Source organism: Podarcis liolepis, assembly GCF_965112155.1.
Source record: "Podarcis liolepis genome assembly, chromosome: 2".
Lineage (NCBI taxonomy): Eukaryota > Metazoa > Chordata > Lepidosauria > Squamata > Lacertidae > Podarcis > Podarcis liolepis.
Genome location: NC_139555.1, coordinates 866,584 through 889,778, shown reverse-complemented (window position 1 = coordinate 889,778; position 23,195 = coordinate 866,584). Strand labels below are relative to the sequence as shown.

The 23,195-nt window shown below is 45.3% G+C and overlaps 2 protein-coding genes across 3 annotated transcripts in view; both read left to right on the top strand.

The window, feature by feature from the left end:
* The first annotated feature begins 836 nt into the window (after positions 1 to 836).
* On the top strand, positions 837 to 8,212 carry LOC310699138 (hepatic lectin-like). Of its 2 annotated transcripts, XM_083486771.1 has the most exons (6): positions 837 to 995; positions 3,336 to 3,443; positions 4,058 to 4,117; positions 4,822 to 4,973; positions 6,338 to 6,450; positions 7,592 to 8,212. In XM_083486771.1, the coding sequence occupies exons 1-6, from the start codon at positions 905 to 907 to the stop codon at positions 7,725 to 7,727; spliced, it is 660 nt and encodes a 219-aa protein (XP_083342897.1). In that variant the 5' UTR covers positions 837 to 904; the 3' UTR covers positions 7,728 to 8,212. The 2 variants fall into 2 exon arrangements, with proteins under 2 accessions (XP_083342897.1, XP_083342898.1); XM_083486772.1 differs by lacking the exon at positions 4,058 to 4,117.
* Positions 8,213 to 21,421: 13,209 nt separating this feature from the next.
* LOC310699117 (LIM homeobox transcription factor 1-alpha-like) overlaps positions 21,422 to 23,195 on the top strand; it is an 87,360-nt gene continuing 85,586 nt past the window's right edge. Inside the window, exon 1 of the mRNA XM_083486729.1 lies at positions 21,422 to 21,450. The gene's annotated coding sequence lies outside the window, so the exon portion shown is untranslated. The remainder of the gene's footprint in view (positions 21,451 to 23,195) is intronic.

Below are 23,195 nucleotides of genomic sequence, written 5' to 3'. Positions count from 1 at the left end.
AAGGGAGGAAACACAGAAAGAGGAGGTGATGGCTGTGTGCACAACATACATTTAAAGCACATCCCCACTGAATCCTGGGAACTATATTATACCCCTCACGGCTACATTTCCCAGGGCCCTTCAGTTCCCAGGATTCTTGGGCCGTGTATCTGGTATGGCAATACCTACAATGGAGAGAAAGAGAAAAGTAGGGTAAAAGTAAACAGCCACACATGGTCTGTGGAAGTTCGCCTCCATTCACATAAACTCAGCTTCTGTTTCCACACTGCTCTACCAGCATCCATAAAGGGTTAAAAAAGAAAGGTAAAGGACCCCTGGACAGTTAAGTCCAGTCAAAGGTGACTCTGGGGTTGCAGCGCTCATCTCGCTTTCAGGCTGAGGGAGCCAGTGTTTCTCCACAGACGGCTTTCCAGGTCATGTGGCCAGCAGGACTAAACCACTTCTGGCACAATGGAACACCGTGACGGAAACCAGAGCACACAGAAACGCGATTTACCTTCCTGCCACAGCAGTACCTATTTATCTACTCGCACTATGGAGTTCCTTATTTCGCCAATGTGATTTCCCACTATGAAGTTTACAATGCGTTTTCCTGAAATGCTTTTTTGATGTCTCTAGATCCAGCCAAGATCAGATAAAATGGGTCATGGAGATATCATGCTGCAATGTCTGGTTTTCTCAGAGGAAGGGACCATTTCTTAAAGTGCCATTATAAAAGTCTAAAAGTTCCTCTTAAAAGGAGCTTAATTCCTGAAACCAGTGGGTGGCACATGTTTTAACTTCCCCCATTCTTCCAAAGAAATAGGAGGAGGAGGGGGGAAGGAAAGAAATAGATGCTTAGTTCCTCAATTTGTTGCCCCTATTATAAATGCATTGAGAGGAGAAATTTGAAGACAAAAGCAAGATGGGTATTGTTGGTGTCCATGAGCAAGTGGAAGATGGAGACCACGGATATCTGGCCAAGATGGGGAAAGCCATGGCTCCAAGAAAAACAGGTAAGTATTTGTGGCATGCAGTGGCCTCAAGGTTTGGATCCAGATCCAACAAGTCAGGAAGCCCTTTGTGGTAAACCTATTCCAATACTGGATCCAGATCTGAAGGGGACTCAAAATTGCATCTAAGGGGTAAGCAACCTTCCAAATTCCAGATTAACAGGACCTTTGTCTTTGTGCTAGGAGTCTTTCCAGTTTACTTGGGGTAGAGGAAAAATAGAAAGATTTGCTTTCCTTCCTGTGGCTTTGGAGTGGTCACCACAATAAGCACCCAAAGTGGAACTGCACAAAGCAGCTTCAGACCTGAGAATTAGGCCTACTTCCAGTACCTGGTGTCAGGAAGAGGAGATGTTTGGACAGGAAGTTGGCCCTGGCAGGTGTATGGAGATGCCAGCAATATACTGTTCGAAGGAAGGTTAGCAGGCTGGCAATGTTGGTCAAACTTTCTTTGACCAACTCAGTTCCTACCAGCAATTCACTGCCAGTGTTGAAGCTGGAATTAATTGACTTCTTCTCTTCCCTGACTTGCATGTTGAGGCCCCATGACCACCCCGTTCCCTGGGGATTAAATAAGTATGGGATCCAATAAGGCCACAACTTTATTGGTTACAGATGTGTAGGTTTTGGCCATAGGCATTGGGATAAGCCACACAAATATCACTCCAGCCCGTCTGCTGGAAGGGCCTCTAAGGTTGAAGCCAACCGACAGGGAATAATGCCCTATGACCTCCATCAAATCGGGGCACCCCAAAAGTGGTCCCTGATGGAGGAGTGCAGTGGCCCTAGCCCCCCTCTAGGTGTTGGACAGAAGTCACTACTCCTGGATCCTTTTAACAGGATACCCTTACCTGGAGGGGCAGTCAGAGGCTACAACCTCCCCTCCATCCAAGATCTAAGCTTACCCAATGCCAATCCACTTTAGAAAGTTGTGGTGATTGCTACAAGGTAGGCAAAAACCCAATGGCTGATGCCAATTTGCCAAATGGAAAAATTCCTTCCTGGCCCCAAATATGACAGCTGACATAGTCAATAACAAGGTTGTACCATCAGCAACATCCTGAAGTGAGGGAGGGTGGGAGAACCTGCAAAGAAAGAAGAGGCCAAATGGCCAGGCGTAACCATTGGGCAGTTGATCCCGTGCCCCAGGGAACACACACTGTTGCCAAGGGTCGATTTGGTGGCAGGCAGACAATTTGGCCTGTTATTTGCCAGTTCACAAGAACAGCTTGGGGCCTGCTCACAAAGAAGGGTGAATGGACCTAGAGGGTCTAGTTGCATCTGCTCTAGTGTTTAATTTATCTTTGTAAGATATTTATATACTACGTAATCATCAAAGTACGGCACGTGAAAATTGTAAAAAATGACTTGAGTGTCTGAGAGAAGCAGGATCAGATATTCTAATCAAGGGCCTTCCTGTTTCCTGTTTCCAGAATTGGCGTCCCTCCCAACACTGCGGGAGAGAGACAGATGGAGGTAATCAGATAATGAAGGAGGGATTTCATTATCTGCATTCCTCTTTGGTTGGAAGAGGAAGCAGGCTCTGGCAGTCTGGAATGGGAGGGCAGGCAACGGCACTGGGTGCATGGGGCACTCCGGCTGCCGTGACCCCCCCCCCACCCCGTTCCTGGAAGCAAAGGTCATCTTGTTAATTGGATTTTAATTGGACTAAACTACAGGTGTGTGCTAGAGATCATGGGATAAGAAACTGCGAAAACAACCCAGCTACAAGGAACTAAAAGGTTTGGAATGAGAGTGGATTTAATTTGGTGAAATAGAGGATGGGATGAGGGGAGCCCACAGTTTGCTTATTTAAAGTTTTTCTCTACATTTATGATACAGCAATCTTCCCCTGAATGCAAGCTTTATTAAAAAATATCTGCACTAGTGAGAATGGAAGAAATTGCAATATACAGTGGTACCTCTGGTTACAAACTTAATTCATTCCAGAGGTCTGTTCTTAAGCTGAAACCATTTTTATCCTGGGGGTAAAAATGGGTGTCACTTTCACTAATGGGCTTCCTGCTGTGTGCGCCTCTGGCGCGCAATTTCCATTTGCATCCTGGGGCAAAGTTCACAGCCAGGAGCAGCTACTTCTGGGTTAGCAGAGCTCCTAACCTGAAGCGTTCGTAACCAGAAGCATTCATAACCAGCGGCACCACTGTAATATGGAATTTAACAAAATTGGAACTGTGTGTGAGAGAGAAAGGAACTGGGGTGGGGGGGAGAAACATTATGCTTTGAAAATATAGAGTAAAATCCTCTCTAACCTCCATTATCCACAAAGGAATGATAGGGACAAATGGCCATCAGATTCTACCTTCTTCTTTTTCTCTCTTTTGAAAGGCAGGTCATTCCCCCAGTGGAAATGGAGCTCCTCTTTCCTGGTTTATGGGCTCCTGGCTCTCGCTTACCTGCTGATGATCATCTTGCTGGGGCTACTGATCTCCAGTGGTAATTAAGGGACTCCAAAGTCTGAAACGCTTCAGTAGCATTATGACAAAATGTGGGGTTCCCACCCCAATTCAGATTCTCACCTTTGAAAGCTGCTGGAAAACTGTTCAGAAAATCAAACTTGGGCTGGTGGGATGGCCAATGGCTGACTAGTGAGTCAAGACAGCCAGAATGGCCAAGGGGGGTGAGGCACCATATACATTTCTGCCGGATATTGAGTCAGACCAGTGGACCAACCAGCCCAGCACTGTCTCCTCCAGGGTCTCAGAGTTCTTTCCCTGGTCATTGGGATTCCCCCAGGCACCATGTAAATAAATAAAAAATATCCAGAGGTGCATGCAGGATATGTGCTCTTACTAATGTTCTCTGTCATTACTCTAACAAAAATTATTCTCCCCTCACCTCAATTCTGCTATTCATCCTAGGATGGAAGCTGTCCAAAAGGAATAGCAATTAGGTGTTGGGACTAATTTAATTTGGGATTTCCAGAATCTACCTGTCTGGTTTGTGACAGGTGATGCTGGAATGGGAGAAGAAGTCCCACCCTATCTCTTTTTCTCTCTTCTGAATTTCTAATATTCTGAGTTTACTTGTATTTCTTCTTAAAATTTCAGGGTCAAAGTTTTCCTCAGAAGCGAAAAAGTTACATAAACAGCTTGAAATGAGCAAGGAGCGTAAGTGTCTTGCCAAAACCACCTGGGGCTTGCGGCTGCAATAGCCTGGGGGAGGTGGCTCTCGCCTGGCATTACGCCAGAGGGCCTGTTTCCACTGCAGGAGGGGCATAATTTATCACCCACAATCATTCCTCCAATGCCTGGCTTTAGAAGGCAGGTCTTCCCCATCAAAGCGGCATCTTCCAGGGAAGCCTGAACTCTAAGCACCTCCTGGGCCCGGAACTCTGTGAGTCCCTTGAGCTGGAGGAGCTTAGAAACAGGTGTAACTCATGAGCTTGTGCCATTGATGTGCTGCAAACCCTCAGGATTACAGGGATGAAAGGGGCTTGGCGTCTGCTGCTGCTGCCTCGATGAGCATCGCTGCCCCCTAGAGGAGCAAATTCCACCTTAACTGTCTACTCTGTGGAGAAGTATTTTCTTTTGTCTCTCCTGAATGTTCCAGCCTTCAGCTTCACGAGATGCCCCCATCCAGTGCTGTGCTGAGAGAGGGAGAAAAGGCTTTCTTTATCCACTAAAAAGCCCCACATTGTAACTGTTCTTCACAATTTAGAAAGCATGCCTATATTAAAACAGAAAGATGGCACGTCTCTCCTCCTGGTGGGGAAGGCTGTGGAAGGATGGCCGGAGTGTGCCCGCTCCACCTGCAGTCCATTGGGTGAAGCCACGGTCAGGGCTTTCATTCTGTGCCTTTTCTCTCTTGCCAGTGTTCCCATGTGGTTCCAGAAGCAGGGAATGGGAATACTTTGACGGTCGGTGTTACTACTTCTCCCTCCGGAAGGCTACTTGGCACACGGCTAAGTCACTTTGTGCAGAGCGCAATTCCAGCCTGGTGGTTATTCATGATGAGGCCAAGCAGGTAAAGGTGCTAGAATATTGATCCTTGTATGTGTGTGGATATGTTGCCTCTCAAATGAGTTCTTATTGACACCTCAAACTACATTTCCCAGGGTCTTTTGTTGGGAAACTACATTTAATGTAGTAGAAATAAGATGCAAACGTGAAATTGAAACAAGGCCCCAACCGCTCTGAGATGACAATGGTGAGGGATGCTGGGAAGCCTCTTAAAATGACTTCAGGGCTCAGCTTCTCTTGTGGGCAGCTAGGGATGGGCAAACATGTCCATTTTGGTTTCTCTCAGTTCCTCATTATTTCCAGTCTTAAATTCACGTCTCCACATTTCCATATCAGGTTTTAGAGATTTTTTTAAAAGACGTTCTCTTCCAGTGCAAATTTCCCCTAACATGCACATCTTTGGAATGCAATCTCCTCTAACATAACACATGTTTTATGTTATCTTCACTAATATGCATTTATATGCAAAGTCACCCGCACACATTACTCGGCTGGAAGACTGCATTGCAAAAGTCAGAGAAATTCAAATTTTGAAGGATGGGGTGGATCATTCTAAACACAGGAAAGATATGCTATAAATAGTATACAGAGTATAGCTGAGTATATTGTTTTGGAAGGTGCAAATTAGGTAAGATCACCTTTAAATGCAAGCTGAGCAGGCAAGGAGAAAAGCACAATATGCGTCCTGCATGTGATGTTTCAGCTGCTGGTGATTGTCACAAATTTCAGTTTTACCCAGAGAGAAAGCCCAGTCAGACATTGAGGACATTACAAAAATGAAATGTAGCACTAAAAAAGAGATGTGTAAAATTTGCATATGCTCGTGTGTGTGTGTGTGTGTGTGTGTGGACTTCAACTAGCCAGCTCTTAAAATAGAGAACTCTTTCAAACAGAGGACTGTTATCTATAAAGTAGGCCATGTGGACACTCTGTAGATATTTAGTGGCAAGTGTGGCTCTGGAAATCCAGGGTGCTGATCAAGATGCTTCCTGACTAGAGAAGGCAAGCCCAGAGCAGGGACTCATGCAGAGACACAGGGAGCACCTTCCGCGCTGGCTTGCCCCATGACTGAGGGAGCCAGGGCTGCGCAATGTGCACACACCCCACGATGTGCTGACGTGTTGTGTCATTACATGTTGCAAGGGACATGAGCATGTGAGTGAAATGAACACATGGCGCAGTGTGCACACATAACAGCCACAGAATTTTGAGGGGACCTTCAGCCACCCACCCAACCCCTCAACCCTCCAGTCACACCCCTGCAGGCAATGCTGCTTGAATAACGCCACTTCTATGAGTTGTGTGTGTTTGTATCCTTAAAACAAAACGTCAGTGCCTGCCCTATCCTGTGGGGGGGTTTCCTTGCAGAATTTCCTCGAGTCTCAAACCAGGAATGAACGCTATTGGATTGGACTCAATGACATCGATGAAGAAGGGGAATGGAGGTGGATTGATGGCACCAATTACTTAAGCAGCTACAAGTAAGACACAGGACTATGAATGCCGCAACCTCCCCCAGCAAGCCAAACTTGGCAAGGCTCCTGCTTTGGCCATCCTGGGAAGGCAACAGAGACGGGAGTAGCTGACCAGGTCTTGGCCTGGTGAGCCCCCTTGCCCCCTTCTTCTGCCCCACTGTCTCTCACATACCCCCTCAGATGCTGCTGCCCCCCAAAGGAAGTGCTTCTCCCAGTGATTTCAATAGAAACTGCTTTCTCTGCAGAGGCGGCAATGCCCCGAAGACTGGAGCATTTCCCCCTTCAAAGGGGCTCCTTCTAACCAACCACCAGCTGGTTTTTAGTTAAAGGGAGCCTCCCTGGCACAGGGAGTACATATTCACAGGAGGTTGCGCTACACCAAACTTCTGTGAACTTTGATGGGTGTCAATAACCTGCTACCATTATGGTCCCACCCACCTGTCAAAGTTGGCCTGCCGTGGGCCAGTGAGAAAAAGATCTGCCCTGCTGGGCTAAAATGTTCCCCAGCTTATGCTAAGATGTGATATGAAGTCATACAGTGCAATTGGTTTGCTGAAAGTAAGCAGATCTAGGTCTTGTCACAGACCTTCCTTGGGTGGGATATGCCTTGAGCTCCCTGGAAGACAGCTGGGTAGACAAGCCTACCCAGATAGCTAAAATGTTGATGTGCATTTTAATCTGTTTTGACTTTATCGCTGCTTTTATTTCTTTTTTGAATGTTGCAAAAAAGTTGTTTTTAACTATTTTCACCAATAATTTTATTGTTTTATTCTCTTAGTAATCTGTTTTGAGGTTATTTACAATCCAGCAATGTGTAAATTTTACAAAACAAATGAGCCAGTCACTGCGTCCCAGGGGTGCAGCTGGCTGCTCCAGCACCTGGAGCAGCAGGGGCGGGGCAATCCGCGCACAGGGGCGCAGCGTCACTCCCAGGAGAGAGGCAGGTGGCTTGGGCAGGCTGCAGGCCAGGCGGACCGCACTCCCTTCCTGCGCCCCTGCTGCGCCAAAGCCACCAAAGTGCAGAATGGAAAATCTAGAGAGAATAGCTTGGATATACTTGGATTTGGGAAGCGAGTCGAGGATAGTGTGGCTGGAGAAGAACCATTTCTGCATTTTTCAATGTATCTTACCTCCCTTCCTCATTCAGGAATTGGAGACAGGGTCAGCCCAGTGACTATCAGAACAAGGAAGACTGTGCAGAGATCCATTTTTCTGGGGAATGGAATGATGAGAGCTGTTCCACTGCAAACTTCTACATATGTGAGAAACCTTTGCCTTCCTGAAGAACCATCATGAGAAAACACACCAAGCAGCAAGAACGGGACTGCAAAGGCATCTTCTTTCTGCAGAGACTGCCTACTTCAAACCACTTGCTTTAGAGTGACAAGGGCTGGCTCTACACTGACCAGTTTAATGTTATTAGAACATTATTAGATATGTTGTTCTAAAACATCACAGGGCATACTTGTTAATTAAAGCATTTTTACCCTGGTTCCCCCCCCCCCCCAGTGAAAACGCTGCCTTCCTGCTGCTGGATGCTCTGCGGTGCCCTCTGGTGTCCCATTTTAATAACGCATTATGGAATTTAAAAGTAGGATGTCATGTTATCAAAACCCTTCCCTAACATTAAAAACCATGTGTGTAGATCCGCCTCAGGACTCTGCACAACGTGAATGAAGCTAAACTTATTTTTTTTAAAAAAAAAATAAGTAATTCTGAATGTAATAAGAACTATATTCTGAATAAAGGTTTGCAATCAAAATCATAAGGCTGAAGTCAATGTAAATTCCTATTTTCAGGGTTTCTCTATATGTCACAGGACCTGTCTTTTGTAAAACTTCCCACCAGGGGAGGGAATGAAAGAAAAAGGAAGGAAAGAAAAATAAGGGGAGAGGAAGTTTACATGACCATAGATTTAAAGCAAGCCCCCCCCCAAAAAAATAATAATTCTGGGGGTTGGTGTTTGTGTAGGGTGCTGGGAATTGCAGTTCCCATGATTTCTTTGGCAGGGGGGAGCTTTAAATGCATAGTGAGTGTGCAGCCTGCATATGACCAAGGTGGGAGAATGGGGATGGGTGAGTGTGAAGGTGCATTATGGAAGTGTAGATTGGGGGCGGGGTATAGGGACGTGTGTGAACAGGGTGTCCATGGGGCATTGTTGTGCGCAGATGGGGGTGTGAGGGTGTGGATGACATCTGACCCCCTGGAAGGGAGTGAGTTGGACAAGCAGCAGCTCAGTGCAATTTTTAATCTATTCCTATTCAATGATGTTGAGTCTTGATTGGGGCAAAGAGAGATCTGAAATACTCTTGAGAATATTTCCATGTCTGCCCAGATTTTCTGACTCACCATGAGTTGGTTCGGCTAAAGGCTTTCAGTGCAGTGTGAGTGACAGTCTAGACCAGTCTAGACCTTTTCAGCCGTGGGCCGGTCCACCATCCCTCAGACCTTGTGGGGGGCCGGACTATATTGGGGGGGGGGGATGAACAAATTCCTATGCCCCACAAATAACCCAGAGATGTATTTTAAATAAAAGGACACATTCTACTCATGTCGAAACACGCTGATTCCCAGACCATCCGTGCGCTGGTTTGAGCAGGCGATTGGGCTGCATCCGGCCCCTGGGCCTTAGGTTGCCTACCCCTGGTCTAGACCCATAACCCTGCAGCAAAAAGATTAAGTCGCTACATGCAAATCTCAGCTTCAAATCAGCCTCAAACCTTTAAACGTGTTGTGTAAATTAGCATCAAACTAATTGCAGCTGGTTCACATGGCCATTGCAGATAGGGGTACAGCTGAAACAATTTGTGGGGAGAGCATTCTCAAGCAAATTCCTGCATATATACATAAACTGGAGTTGCAACCCGGATATGTGCTCTGCAATGGGCTACTCACATGCAGAATACACACAGTGTGTGTATTGTAATGCTAGAAGCCTCTGAGCCATTATGAGCAAGTCTGGGAGCCGGCAGCAGATTCAAGGTGGACCCTCTGTTTTTTGTTTTTTTTATAATATTTTATTAAGTTTTCACAATAAAAAAGCATTCAAGAAAATATACAAAAACAAAGAAAATACAAAATCACAAAATACAATACAAAAATACAAACATTAAGCACATCAAAAGAGAAAAAGAGAGAAAAGAGATAAAAACACATATAATAACAAAAAACAAAAATTCCCTCTTTCTTAATTTCTCATCTTCAATTAACTTATTTTCCCGACTTCCTCATGTCTCCCGTTCTTGTATCCTTTTTTTAAATTAATTCAGCAAATTCATATCCTATTAATTTATCTGTTATTAATCCAATCTTACATTTTACTTTGTTGCTAAAGCCCCTGCGATTCATTTCAATGTCCTCAACATTCAAAAATTTTACAATATTTCTGCAAATAAATTTTAAATTTCTTCCAATCTTCCTCCACCGACTCCTCTCCCTGGTCTCGGATTCTGCCAGTCATTTCCGCCATCTCCATATAGTCTATTAGTTGCATCTGCCAGTCTTCCAAGGTGGGTAGATCTTGTGTTTTCCAATGCTTTGCGATAAGGATTCTTGCTGCTGCTGTGGCATACATAAAAAAGGTTCTATCCTTCTTTAACACCGATTGGTCCACAATGCCCAGGAGGAAGGCCTCTGGTTTCTTCGGGAAAGTATATTTAAATACCTTTTTCAGTTCATTATATATCATTTCCCAGAAGGCCTTGATCCTTGGGCACGTCCACCAAAGGTGAAAGAATGTACCTTCAATCTCTTTACATTTCCAACATTTGTTATCGGGCAAATGATATATTTTTGCCAGCTTGACTGGGGTCATGTACCACCTATACATCATTTTCATAATATTCTCTCTTAAGGCATTGCATGCCGTAAATTTAATCCCGGTGGTCCACAACTTCTCCCAGTCAGCAAACATAATATTGTGACCTATGTCTTGTGCCCATTTTATCATTGCAGATTTTACCGTTTCTTCCTCAGTATTCCATTTCAACAGCAGGTTGTACATTCTTGAAAGTATCTTAGCATTGGGTTCTAACAGTTCTGTTTCTAACTTTGATTTTTCCACCTGGAAACCAATTTTTTTATCCGAATTATAAACCTCTCTTATTTGAAAATAGTGTAACCAGTCTCGCACCTTCTCTTTAAGTTTGTCATAACTCTGCAATTTCAATTTATCACCTTCCTGTTCTAAAATTTCCCAGTATTTTGGCCATTTGGCTTCCATGTTAAGTTTTTTCAAGGCTTTCGCCTCCATAGGTGATAGCCACCTTGGGGTTTTACTCTCCAAAAAGTCTTTATACCTTATCCAGACATTAAACAAAGCTTTTCTGACACAAGGTGGACCCTCTGGGTGCTATGGAGTGATCAGGTTGAAACTGCACATAGTTGCAGATCAGAACAGCACATACATGGTGGGGAGGAGAAATTGTTCCATCTGGTAAGCAGAATTTCTTGTGCTGATGGAAAGATCAACTTAGCAAAACATTGAATTCTACTCGCTGTCTTGAGACTCGCATTGGATGTAAACCCATGGTGTTACCATCAGCCAATTTTTTCTCTTGCATCCCCTTGCTTGGTTTACTAACTAGCTGGATGAAGAGTTCTGGAGAACTAAAGAAAACCATGTGCTGTTTTATACTGCTGAACTATAGTCTGAGTAGGTATACGAAGGGTGCAAGGAAGCAGCAATTCCTGTCCTATCCTGGGTTTATGGCAAGCATCACTGTTTCCATTCAGCTACAGTTTTGCTTCTGCCAAAACCTATGCTATCCATCTTGCTATCTGCTATGGCTGAAACTTACATTGTTACATTATGTAATTTATTTCAGTGCAAGAGAATTGTCTAGAAGTTCTTTTTAAAAGGAATGTCACCTCTGAAGTCAGTGGTAGAAAAACACAGTGGCGTAGCATGGGTTGTCAGCACCTGGGGCAAGGCAAGTAATTTGCGCCCCCTAACCCGTGGATTTTAGCACTCAAGTCTCTTCTGCCCCCCCCCCAGATGTTGCGCCCGGTGCAGACGCCCCCCCCTGCACCCCCCACGCTACACCACTGGAAAAACAACTAGATTTCTCCTAGCTTTTCTAGAAAACAACCACAGCAAGGGACTAGAGATTTATTGCACATTTCATCTCCTGATAAAGTTTTCTATTTTCTGGGCATATTATATTTTCCCTAATATAATGTGTTTTTATATGCTTCTTTTCATGAGTGTCTTCATTTTTATGCACACTTACACTTTTGTAAACATAGTTTGGAGAACTGAATCACAAAATCCAGATAAATGTAAATTTTGAAAGATAGCCGTGTTTGGGTTCTCATATTACTTTGGAAAGTGTGGATTTGATAGATTTGTCTTGAAATGCCTGCCAAGTCACATCTCTCCTCCATCTCCTCCACATGACACACCACTGTGGAGAGGGAACGCTGCATCTTTGGGTGTGCCAATATTCCATGTATGTTACACAAAGAATGATTGTTATTAGGCAGCTGCCAAATACAGTAAATAATGGGCAATGCCAAGGCATGACTCCTCTGAGCCTCATACAAACTTGTAACATGGACCCCTCTTTCCCTCTGTATTCCTCTCCTTTTCCTCTTTTGAAAGATAGATTCCATTGCCCCCCCCCCCCCAGTGGAAATGGAGATCTGCCTTCCTGGCTATTCATGCTCTGAATGCTCATTTCAACGCTTGATTGCAGGAGAGCTATCCATCCACGACAGAGCGTTTTCCTCCACTAGGGGGCAGCAGAAGCACAGCCAATGGCCAGAGACTGGTTCTAACCGGAGTAGCGTCTGGTAGCAAAAAAGAGCGAGACAATGAGGTGCCTCAAACCCAGGAAGGCACTTATAGGGCTGCCACATTTCAAAAAGTTTTAAGGAAAACCCGGAAGTTGAGGAGCCAAAAATGCCCCCCAAAATGTGATTTTTCAATTGACTTGCCTAAGATCCAGGACAAAGCGCGCCACCTTTCGGAAATTCCCTCCAGGACGTCAATTCCTTTGAAAACCCGTTAATGTGCGGGAAGATCTGGACGTCCGGCAGCCCTAACTTCACCTGTCTGGTTTGGTTATCTGAATAGCAACTGCAGAGGGGGCTGCTTTGGATTTGGGACCATGACACAGGGGGGGTGAATCCTTTCCCTTTGAACCTTGGCTCTGACATAGATCACCCCACTGCAAAGGAGGGGGGCATTCTTGAACATCTCTGTGGCCCTCTTGTCCCTTCTGAACCAGCAACACTGCACATTTCTCCATGACCACATTGGTAGTGAAAGAAGACTCACCACTGAGCAAGTTGCAAGATGAGCGACACCTCAGTTGCCTTCCTTCTGCCACCTTGGTGCAGTACTACGTTGAGGCCTGCAGGGGGCAGAAGAACCCCGAGGCAGCACCATAACTGGCAGCAGATTGTGCTCCAAGACCAATCCTGATGCCTAACAGCAATGCCTCTCAAAGCAGGCAGGAGATTGTCAGGCTTTCTTCCCACAATAAGCCAGATTTAAGGAGGTGCAGGCGGTTTCCCTGCCCAGAGTGTGTCACATGGAGAAGATCCATAACTGAGAGGATCCACTTGGGGGGCACCATATTACAAAAGATTACCAACGTCTATCCCTGATGAGCCAGATCTATATTGGGTAAGAAATGTGCAAAACGAAGAGTACGCTCACTACTGGTGTTTAACCCAACAGAACCAGAGTAATCTATGAGAAGGTGAGCATGAAATAGTGGCATGATACAAGCAAAAGCCCGTTGGCTGCAGATCAGAGTGGTGCTCTGTTCATTTAGATGAGGGACTGGGAATGTGTGGCCATCCAGTTGTTAGACTCCAACTCCCATCAGCCCGAGGAAGCAAAACCAACAGTCAAGGATGATGGGAGTTCAACAACATCTGGAGGGCCACAGGTCTTCATCCCTAATCAAAAATCTGAAAGGTAACTTTAAAAAAAAGAACACCTTAATTTAAGTACTGCGTGAATGTACTCCAGACATTGGAGGGAGGTTTCTTGGTGAGAGGACTGAAAGTGTGCCTAGAATTGTGCATTGCTGCCTAATTCTAAGATATAAGTTATAACCAACTTTTGTTGAGTAAAACTTCTGCATGCTAGGATTGTGCCCCAATAGGAAATGTGCCATTTTGCCACAAATTACCCTTTTAATATTAATTTTAATATTAACACATAATACCAGGTGCTTATTATATCTCTTCTTACAATTTTAGGGTTGAAGATTTCTTTGAAAGTGAGCAGGTTGCAGAAACAGCTTCAAATGAGCAAGGAAAGTAAATGTCTCTCCAAGATCCACTGGGAGCTTTTGGATCTAATTGTCTGGGGGACAGGAACAGAGCTAAATTGGGGAGATCTCTTGAGTTTCCACTGCCAGAGGAGGGTGAGGAAAAGACTTAGCTCAGGGGCAGAATGCAGGCATTCTTTTTTAAAAATATTTTTTATTACATCTCCAAAAATATTCCAAAACATTTATCATCATATACCAAAAAAAATCCCCAACAAAAATTTCTTCCCACCCCTCCTTCCCTGATGTTTGTTTTTTTTACTTCTTTTTATTAGCTGTTTTACAATACTGTACATATTATTTTATTATCTAAACTTCACTACCATAAAATCTTTCAATAATCCACTGCTTATATTTCAAAGTAGTTAGTGTACGCTTGTGGACCCAATGTCCGAAGAAGTGTCTGGCACGTTTTAAAAATAATTAAGTCAGTACTTGAGAGAATGCCTTCTTTTGAAAGGCAAAATGAGGAAATCAAGGTCAACCTTCCTGGTGATTCCGTCTTATCTGCCAGTTCATAGTATTTGGGCTTGTGCTGCACAAATCAAATTCCTTTGAGAAGATTTCAGGGAGGATGTTTTTCTCTAAACAGATACTTATATTTGAATTTGTATATGGAATGGTGAAAATCCAGAGGCCCTCCGCCTGGAATCATGGATTAAACCTAGTGATTCCCAAACATCTTCCCCCACAGACGCCTTGAAAATTGCTGTGGGTCTTGGTGGACCACTTCAGGGGGTTTTTTCTGCCTATTGTGGCAATTGTAAAGCACTCTGCTAGAAGCTATATGATTTTACTTGCATATTTATTGCTCCTTTAATTTCTTATACTGCACTTAATTGTTTTACAATTTGAATAGAATTTGGGTTGTGTTTTTTGCAGGCCTGCCATGGGTCATCTATATGAAGCTCATAGGCCAGCGTTTGGGAACCCCTGGAAGAGATGGCCAATGGCTCGCTGCTGATGCCAACAACAACCAGCTGTTTCACTTACATTCAGGGAGGTGGAGACTATTTCACAGTAGGTATGTGGTCCATGAGCAAGTATTTTGCACAAAGGTTGTGCCATATACAATCTCATTCCCCCCACCCTGCCCACTTTACAACATTTTCTTGATTAATTAACCAGCCGCTCACCCTGATATCTTTTGTGTCTCAGGCAGAAGACTTAAAGGTAGCCAGCCATACATTACCTGCAGGTTTTGTCCACTAGTGCAAAAAGCACCTTTTGGGGGAAGCACCAATGGGAATGGCTTAAAGTTCCATCCCCAAGTGGTTTCCATCTGAATCACCCCCCCCCCACACACACACCCAGGCAACTGAAAGAAACAGCCACAATCTCCTGTGCATTCAGAAGCCACTAGCAAGCTTGTGCAGGCAACATTTTAATTTGATCTTCTGGTTTGGGAGCTAGCTTCGCCTCAGTCTTGTGAGAAGAGGCCACACCTGAATCTATAATCTCCTATTGCCCATTTTAGGCAGTTTCCTACACCTTTCTTCAGTGCTTTGTGCAGCTGAAAACATACTACTTTAAACTTCATGAAATATTAGCACATATACATAGTACAGCAATAAAGCAGCAGCAGCAGCATGTTCTTTATAGGGTTGTAAAAAACACACCACTTTTTATGCTACTGAAAATACCAGTAACATATTTTCAGTAGCATAAAAAGTGGTTTTTTGACATTACAGATGGAAATGCAAACCTTTGCCTTGACCTTGCCTCCCAGCCTCTCTGCCCTCTCTCTCACATGACTGGTCTCAGGTGCCCTGAGTAGTGAAGCATTGTGATGTCACCCTGTTTGCTATGGGGTGACCCATGATCTGAGACCATCCATGTGTCATGCTTCACTCCTGGCCATGCTAGGGTGGCCCTGTGTGTCCCACTTTACAGAGGACAGCCCTCTACCTTGAAAGGCTGTCAGACAACTGTCGGAAAGAGCTGTCTGCTCAAAGTCAGCTGGAAGGAAAAATAATCCTAGGAAGAGAGAGCAAGAATTTGCCCACCAAAGTTAGCAGCAACTGGACTGTAGACGGAACAGACTCACTAATCACCGGGTGGTGAGATACTTTGTATTTATATTTAAACGACAGTATTTCTTTTTAAAATTGCATTCTCTTTTACACCTGCTTACATTGAATGGCAGCTCTTTGAAATCCTGTTTTTGGTTTTCAACTAACTTGAACTACAGTGATACCTCCTGTTAAGTACTTAATTCATTCCGGAGGTCCGTTCTTAACCTGAAACTGTTCTTAACCTGAAGAATCCCTTTAGCTAATGGGGGCCTCCTGCTGCTGCGATTTCTGTTCTCATCCTGAAGCAAAGAATCATAGAGTTGGAAGGGACCACAAGGGCCATCGAGTCCAACCCCCTGCCAAGCAGGAAACACCATCAGAGCACTCCTGACATATAGTTGTCAAGCCTCTGCTTAAAGACCTCCAAAGTAGGAGACTCCACCACACTCCTTGGCAGCAAATTCCACTGTCAAACAGCTCTTACTGTCAGGAAGTTCTTCCTAATGTTTAGGTGGAATCTTCTTTCTTGTAGTTTGGATCCATTGCTCCGTGTCCGCTTCTCTGGAGCAGCAGAAAACAACCTTTCTCCCTACTCTATATGACATCCTTTTATATATTTGAACAGGGCTATCATATCACCCCTTAACCTCCTCTTCTCCAGGCTAAACATGCCCAGCTCCCTTAACCATTCCTCATAAGGCATCATTTCCAGGCCTTTGACCATTTTGGTTGCCCTCCTCTGGACACGTTCCAGTTTGTCAGTGTCCTTCTTGAACTGTGGTGCCCAGAACTGGACACAGTACTCCAGGTGAGGTCTGACCAGAGCAGAATACAGTGGCACTATTACTTCCCTTGATCTAGATGCTATACTCCTATTGATGCAGCCCAGAATTGCATTGGCTTTTTTAGCTGCTGCGTCACACTGTTGGCTCATGTCAAGTTTGTGGTCAACCAAGACTCCTAGATCCTTTTCACATGTACTGCTCTCAAGCCAGTTAAAGATCTTAACTCGAGGTACTATTTCCGGGTTAGCGGAGTCTGTAACCTGAAGTGTCTGTAACCTGAAGTGTATGTAACCAGAGGTACCACTGTATTTGGGATCATCAGCAAACTTGGCTCCTTCATTGCTCACCCTTAACTCCAGGGGTTATGTCAGATCAATTGTGAGCTCGGGGGTATGCAAAGAGGCAGGCTGTGCGTACACTATACTTTTAAAGCACATTATTTTACTCATATGGGCACTCTTAGTTTACGCCTCACAGAGTTACAGTTCCCATCAAGGCTTAACAAACTACAGTTCCCAGAATTCTTTAAGGGAAAGAATGTGCTTCAAATGTGCTTTACAATTATGGTGTGAAACATGCTTAACCCAATGTCATGTATGAATAAATGTTTGGGGTTTTTTAAGTCTTACTTATTATTTAAAAAACCAGTCTTCATCATAACTATCTCCTTCTAGTCTAGAAAACTGCTGTTTTGCAGCTTGTGTTATTAGTCCTGAACAAAATGGTATTTTTCTCTGGTTATCTGCTGGCATCCTTTCAAGCAAGCACAGAGTTCCAGGTTCATTTCTCTCTTTTCTCCTCCAACGTTCTCTCAAAGTAGCCCTGCCATTCATTCCACCCCATCAATCAAGCACACACGTCAAATGCAGCCCTTTACAAAGGGGCTAATTGAACAGCTTCTATGTTTTAGTTTTGTATTATGCATGTAATTACTATATTGGTATCAGGCTGCCTGATAATGTTCTCTGAGTGAGACACAAACAGTAAATAGTAAAATTCAACTTCATAAAATAACTTTTAACCTAAACTTTTCCAGCAGAGAGAATAAAACCAGGTGACTTTTTAAAAGGACACAGCACATAAACAGGAAAACTATCATATCGGATTGTCTTACATTAATTGGATTATTTTACAAAAACACAAATACAGGTTTTATTATACAGTCTCAGACCCAGTATCTTAGCTCTTGTAGTTTCATATACAAGTTAGGCTTCAACCCTGGGCACACTCACCGCAGAGGAAGCGCCAGAAAGCACCGTAGAGATTGCTTCTCTTTGGGAGGCATATATAAGATTGCCACCACTCCTCCCCCCCCCGCGCTTTCTAATGTACTCCCTTCTCTTAATGCCCTTCCAAATACAGTAATTACATAGCTAATGATTTCTGAAAGCAGGGCTTTTTTCCAGCTGGAGCTCACCAGAGCTCAGCTCCGGCACCTCTCAGGTGAGGGCCATTCCCATTCTAACAGAACAAGGGAGAAGTTCGGGGTGAGCTCCAGTACTTCTTTTTCTAGAAATATAGCACTGTCTAAAAGTATAAGAGTCTCCCAAATACTACTTTATAGAGTCCTCAGTTTCATTCAAAACTGATGCAATGGACATGTCTATTTCTAAGCTAAAGACAAAAAATATGTATGATTTCTTTGTTTACACCTTCTGGATACCATGCAGAAAGGCCTAATGGCCTGCTAGGCTCATCTCCCGAGTAGCAATTGCTCACTCTCATTATTTAGCTTTTCAAATGCTCAAATAGTAAAGTCACAACGTGTGCATGTCTGCTGAGATGTTAGTCCCGCTGAGGTTGGACTAAACTCCCAGACAAGCATGTGTCAGATTTCAACTTCAGTACCTTGTGGTGGTATTCCTCCCAAAAACTGCTTTTCTGATGTCTGGAGCTCCTGTCCTTGTTTTTAAATCTTACTCTTATGTTCCCCATTATTGCTTTGAGAGGTCTCCTTATTTCCCCTACATACCAGGGGTCACATGAAATAAACTCCACATGCTGAGTGGCAGGTGGAAAATGCCAGGCAGTGCAGGCCTAGGCGGGTTCACGCAGAACTGAGCTCTTGTATACTCAATGGAGCTTACTCACTTGCAGAAGTGTTTCGGATTGCAGCCTCAATTTTTATCCTGTGCTGGCTACAAGATTAGTAAATATGTCGCTTTACAGGTTAATTGACAGTAGTGCACACAATTCCAACATGAAAATTCGCCCTGGGGAGGAATTACTCCAGTCAATACTTCCACTTGCTTTTATTTTCTCTGAAAGAAGGAGCTTAATGGCCTAATGCAAACCCTTCAGGTTCTGAATTTTCTTTTCTTTTTAAATTTTTTTTATTAAATTTTATTTAACATAATTATTACAAAATACAAGCAAAATACATACAAATACATACATACACATTTTTTCAGAGAAGCAGGTTTCTGATAGGCTGCCATGGATGTCTAATCAGAGGACGAATGCTTACAAAATATGTCATTTTCACAGCACTGTTAACATTATCAAAAGGACAGCTATGTGTTGATCTCCTGAGAACTTTTCATCTGGTCTCTCAGTGCCAATAAATCCTTCTTCCTCTGATTGTCCTTTGCACGGCCCTCACTATAGTTCTTAGGTAGCCACTGAAAGTAAAGTTAACTTTGTCTCAGAATTAAAATCTGAGATGGTGGTGCTATCACTACCCCATCCATGGGCGTAGCCGGGGGGCCACTGCCCCTGTCAATAAAAATCAATAAAAATACATAGCAAACTGAGGTTCTTACCCCCCCCCAACAAAAATCCTGGCTACACCCACGATCCCATCCTAGTATGCATCAACTGCCCATATGGTGAATTGTCTATAATCTTCTCAGTGGGTTTTCTTTAAGCAGATGTTGTAAATCTCTCATCTGCACTTTCCTGTATTATATTTAGACAAGTATTCCTGGGGATGAATGGGATGCGCAAGCACATAGGTGGACATTTGAATAATTTTATAGCACTGCGGTTTGACTGATAAATCAGAAATATTTTGAACAATTAGAAAGATGCCTCTAAACAGGCAGCAGCATTTTTATGGTTATTTATTTGTAAAGGAAGTACATAAAAAGAACAGAATCTGAATGAACAACTTGGGGTGGGGGGACAGAACACTTTGTCATTTGGTTCTAAGTTAAGACCTGAGAAAATGCTTTAAAAGTAGCACACCACTGTTTTATTTGCCCAGTCACTTTAAACAAAAGTATTTATAATACTTCAATAATTTGCTGGTGGGAGTGTAATTTACCCGGGTCCATACTGCACATGTGGTGGCATGGCCCATATATTCTCTTTGGGGAATTTCCCCCCAAACTATCAAATCCTGATCCAAAATTGATCTCTTAGTCGTCTCCTGGGGGGGGGGGTAGAGTAGAGTTAGTCAGGTGTGGAGGAAGGGTGCTTTGCAAAGGGACTGGCAGGTAGGCAAAGCTGGCAAGCAGAGTAGACCAAAGCTGCAGCCCCTAGTATAAATAAATAAGTAATATTTCTTTCCCAACTTTGACCTGGGGCTGCTTATAATATATTATACAGTCGTGAAAACCAAACAGCTGCAATTCCAAAAAGTGCAAAACCTTCCAACTGGAACAGAACAGAATTGATTCAATAGAAAGGTATCTTCCACAAAACAAACACCTTAACTGTCAAGGGTAAAGAGCATCTATGAAAAAAGATACAATAAATATGCTGGACGCCCCTCTAGGGGGAGGGAGTTCCTTCCTGCCACAGCCTAGAAGTTCCACAATTTTAAGCAGGTGGGAGAGCTATTGTGGTTGCTGTGCACATTGCAGGACAGTTGTGCATGCATGTGGTTTCTTTCCCTACACAGAGATTATTTTAGGAGCAACACATTGTATCAGGAAGCATCGTCTGCCAAAGTAATGAGTATCTATTTATTTACTACATTCACGTGCCACTCCAAGGCACTCAAATCAGTGTACATGCATCTCTTCCTCCTCATTTTTATCCTCAGAAGAACTTTGTGAGGTAGGTGAGGCTGAGAGGCAGCGACTAGTCCAAGGTCACCCAGCAAGTTCCATAGATGAACACTGGCCTTCCAAGTGCTAGTCCAATGCTTTCACCACTGCACCACGAAGGAAAGGAAATAACTCTGTGTGCGATCAGGAGGCACAGCTCCAGGTACCAGAGTTTTCCACCGTATTCTTTTCCTCCTAGTCATAAAAACAATACCCCCATCTGTCAGAATATCAAAGCGAGAACAATACTAAACTAATGGGCTTGTGCCTTGTAGGGGACAAGGGGCAACCACCCCCACTCAGCCAGGGGGCTCCCAGAGGGACCTTGGGCCAGGCACTGCATCTCAGCCTAACCTACTTTGCAGGGTTGTTGTGGGGGTTAAAGGAGGAGGCAGAGAACCACGTGCGCCACCTGGAGCTCCTTGGAGAAAAGGCTGAGATACAAATGCAATTAATACAATAAAATAATAGAACAGTCTTTACTTGTTTGAAACGGTCCCAGCTGAGGAGGGTGGAAGCCCAGTCCTTAAACTGTGGCTGCTGATTCCAAACACACCGTGCAGCCATAAAGGGAATATTTATCCCTGCTCTCCAGGGGACTTACTCCTAAGTAAGCGTCCACTGCTCTTCAGCCTGAAGCAGCAAGCAGCGGCTTTGAAGGACTGCCCTCCCTTCCTGATTCCTAGGAATGACAAGTAGCGCGGGGGGGGGGCAGGTTCAAGTGGGTGGAGGTCGCCCATCCATCCCTCCTGGCGCGCTCCTGGATGTGTCTGGAGTATTCACTTTCATTTCCACCCCCTTGCAAGCTTTAGACAATAGGGGGACCCCCACCCCATCATCTTCCCCCTCCTCCCTCTCCCCCTCCTCCTCTCCTTCGCAGCCGAAGGCAGAGCGGACGAGCAGAGAGGGAAACCAGCGCCGGAACCGGGTAGGTCGCGCGTTTGGCCGAGATCGAGAGCTTCGCGTCCGGGTGGGGGCTCCGAAATACGGAAAACCGGGGTGGGGGCGCAGAAAGAGAGAGGCTCTCCCGCGCTTTCGCCTCCAGGCTGTTGCTCGCTTCCCTTTCACCCCCCGCCCCTGCCACTGGAGCGGTTCCTTACGAGAGAGCCTTGGAAATCCTTCCCTAAGAACGGGGCGAGGGTTCGAGTCGCGTCGCCGGCCTGGTCCTTTAGAAGAGCGGTGGGGGATTGATCTGGCTTCCACCCCTAAACTAAGTCCTCACCCACCCCAGAGTGTGCACAGGCTCTGGGTCTCTCCCCGCCACCTCCCAAGAGGGACCCCTTCAATGATCGACGGGAAGTTTTCTTAAGGCTGGGCAGGGACTGCACCTTTCGTTGAAAGGGGATCCCGCTGAACCGTGTGCGCCTCCTCTCCTAGCGCAGGGTCTGGGGGTGATCCAAAGCGGCGGACTGGCAAGAGGCTCCAGGCAGAGGAGCGCGCGCCGGCAGAATTCGCTGTGGGACTCACCACCACAAGGTCCGGCGACAGCCACGCACAAGCTCGGGTGGCTTTTAGAGGACTGATTCGTGGAGTATGAGGCGTCTCGTCGGCTGCTATTCAGCATGGCTTCTAGGTTGTCACCAGGATCAGAGGCCGCGTCTCACTGAGTTGCAGGCGGGCGGGGGGGGGGGAGGCAGCTGCAGGAAGGGGCTTTTGCGCTGGGCTCTTGCCCGCGGGGAGCTGCCCAGAGGCGCCTGGTTGGGCTCTGCGACGCTGCGCTAGACGGACCTTTGGGCCTCTTCTTCTGTGCGGCGGTTATGGAGTTTGGGGCGTCCTATTTGGCAGGGTGGGCGTGGGGAGGCAGGGGAGAGTTGCAGCACAACCCTAAGCACGCTTCCTCGGAAGGAAACCCTGCACTTTTCAGTGGGACTTTTTCTGGAGGAAGCGCGCCAAGGAGCGCAGCCTTCCCGACCTGTCCATTTAGCGAATGAGGCTCGCCTAGGCTTGGTTGGGATTTCACTTTAAGTCTGCCTTCCATCCAGGTGAGCATCAGCTTCCAAGCAAGGGGCGCCATCTACCCCATAGCTTGGCGCGTCCCAAGTCCCGTCGGTTTCAAGGGGTTGGGGAGGCGAGCGCTTCAGCCTCTCGTCTGGCAAAGCACGAGGACGTGGGAAATGCTTCCGTTCGGGTGGATCGTGCCCCCGGTTTGGGACGGAAAGGGGTCGGCTACAGTGGACTCAGCCTGCTGAGCGTCTGCTAAACGCCGAGGGTGATTTGTGTGAGAAGCTGCGGGGAAGGAGGACTGAGTACCATCCGCATGAGGTCGAGACTACTTGGGGAATGAAATCGAGAGGGAGAGAGAGAGAGAGAGAGAGAGAAAGATGGGACTTGCTTTTCATTCTCGCAAATAACGCAAGCATTTCGATATATAGTATACCGTGTGTGTGTGTGTGTGTGTGTGTGTGTGTGTGTTGTTGCGTGACTTGTTTGCGTGTCGCTACTGTTCTTACGGACCGGCTACTAAGCTGCCAGTGTCTTTAGGTAAGGAAGGTGAGACTTGGCGCTACGACCCTTCAGTCATCATCCAAAGAGTTCTGCTGGCGCAAGGGTGTGAGAGAGAAATCCGATATATTATAAACGATGAAAAATATCGTATAGCAGCGCGCATCCCTGTGCCCTATTTTCTATGGCAGGGCGCTTCTCCACGTTCCTTCGCTTCCTGGGTTGGTCGGT

Excerpts from the sequence above, each read along its gene's own strand:
- LOC310699138 (XM_083486771.1), top strand. The coding sequence starts at position 905 with ATGGGTATTGTTGGTGTCCATGAGCAAGTGGAAGATGGAGACCACGGA. Across the intron at positions 996-3,335 it reads CATGGCTCCAAGAAAAACAG|GCAGGTCATTCCCCCAGTGG; the intron begins GTAAGTATTTGT and ends CTCTTTTGAAAG. Across the intron at positions 4,118-4,821 it reads GCTTGAAATGAGCAAGGAGC|TGTTCCCATGTGGTTCCAGA; the intron begins GTAAGTGTCTTG and ends CTCTCTTGCCAG.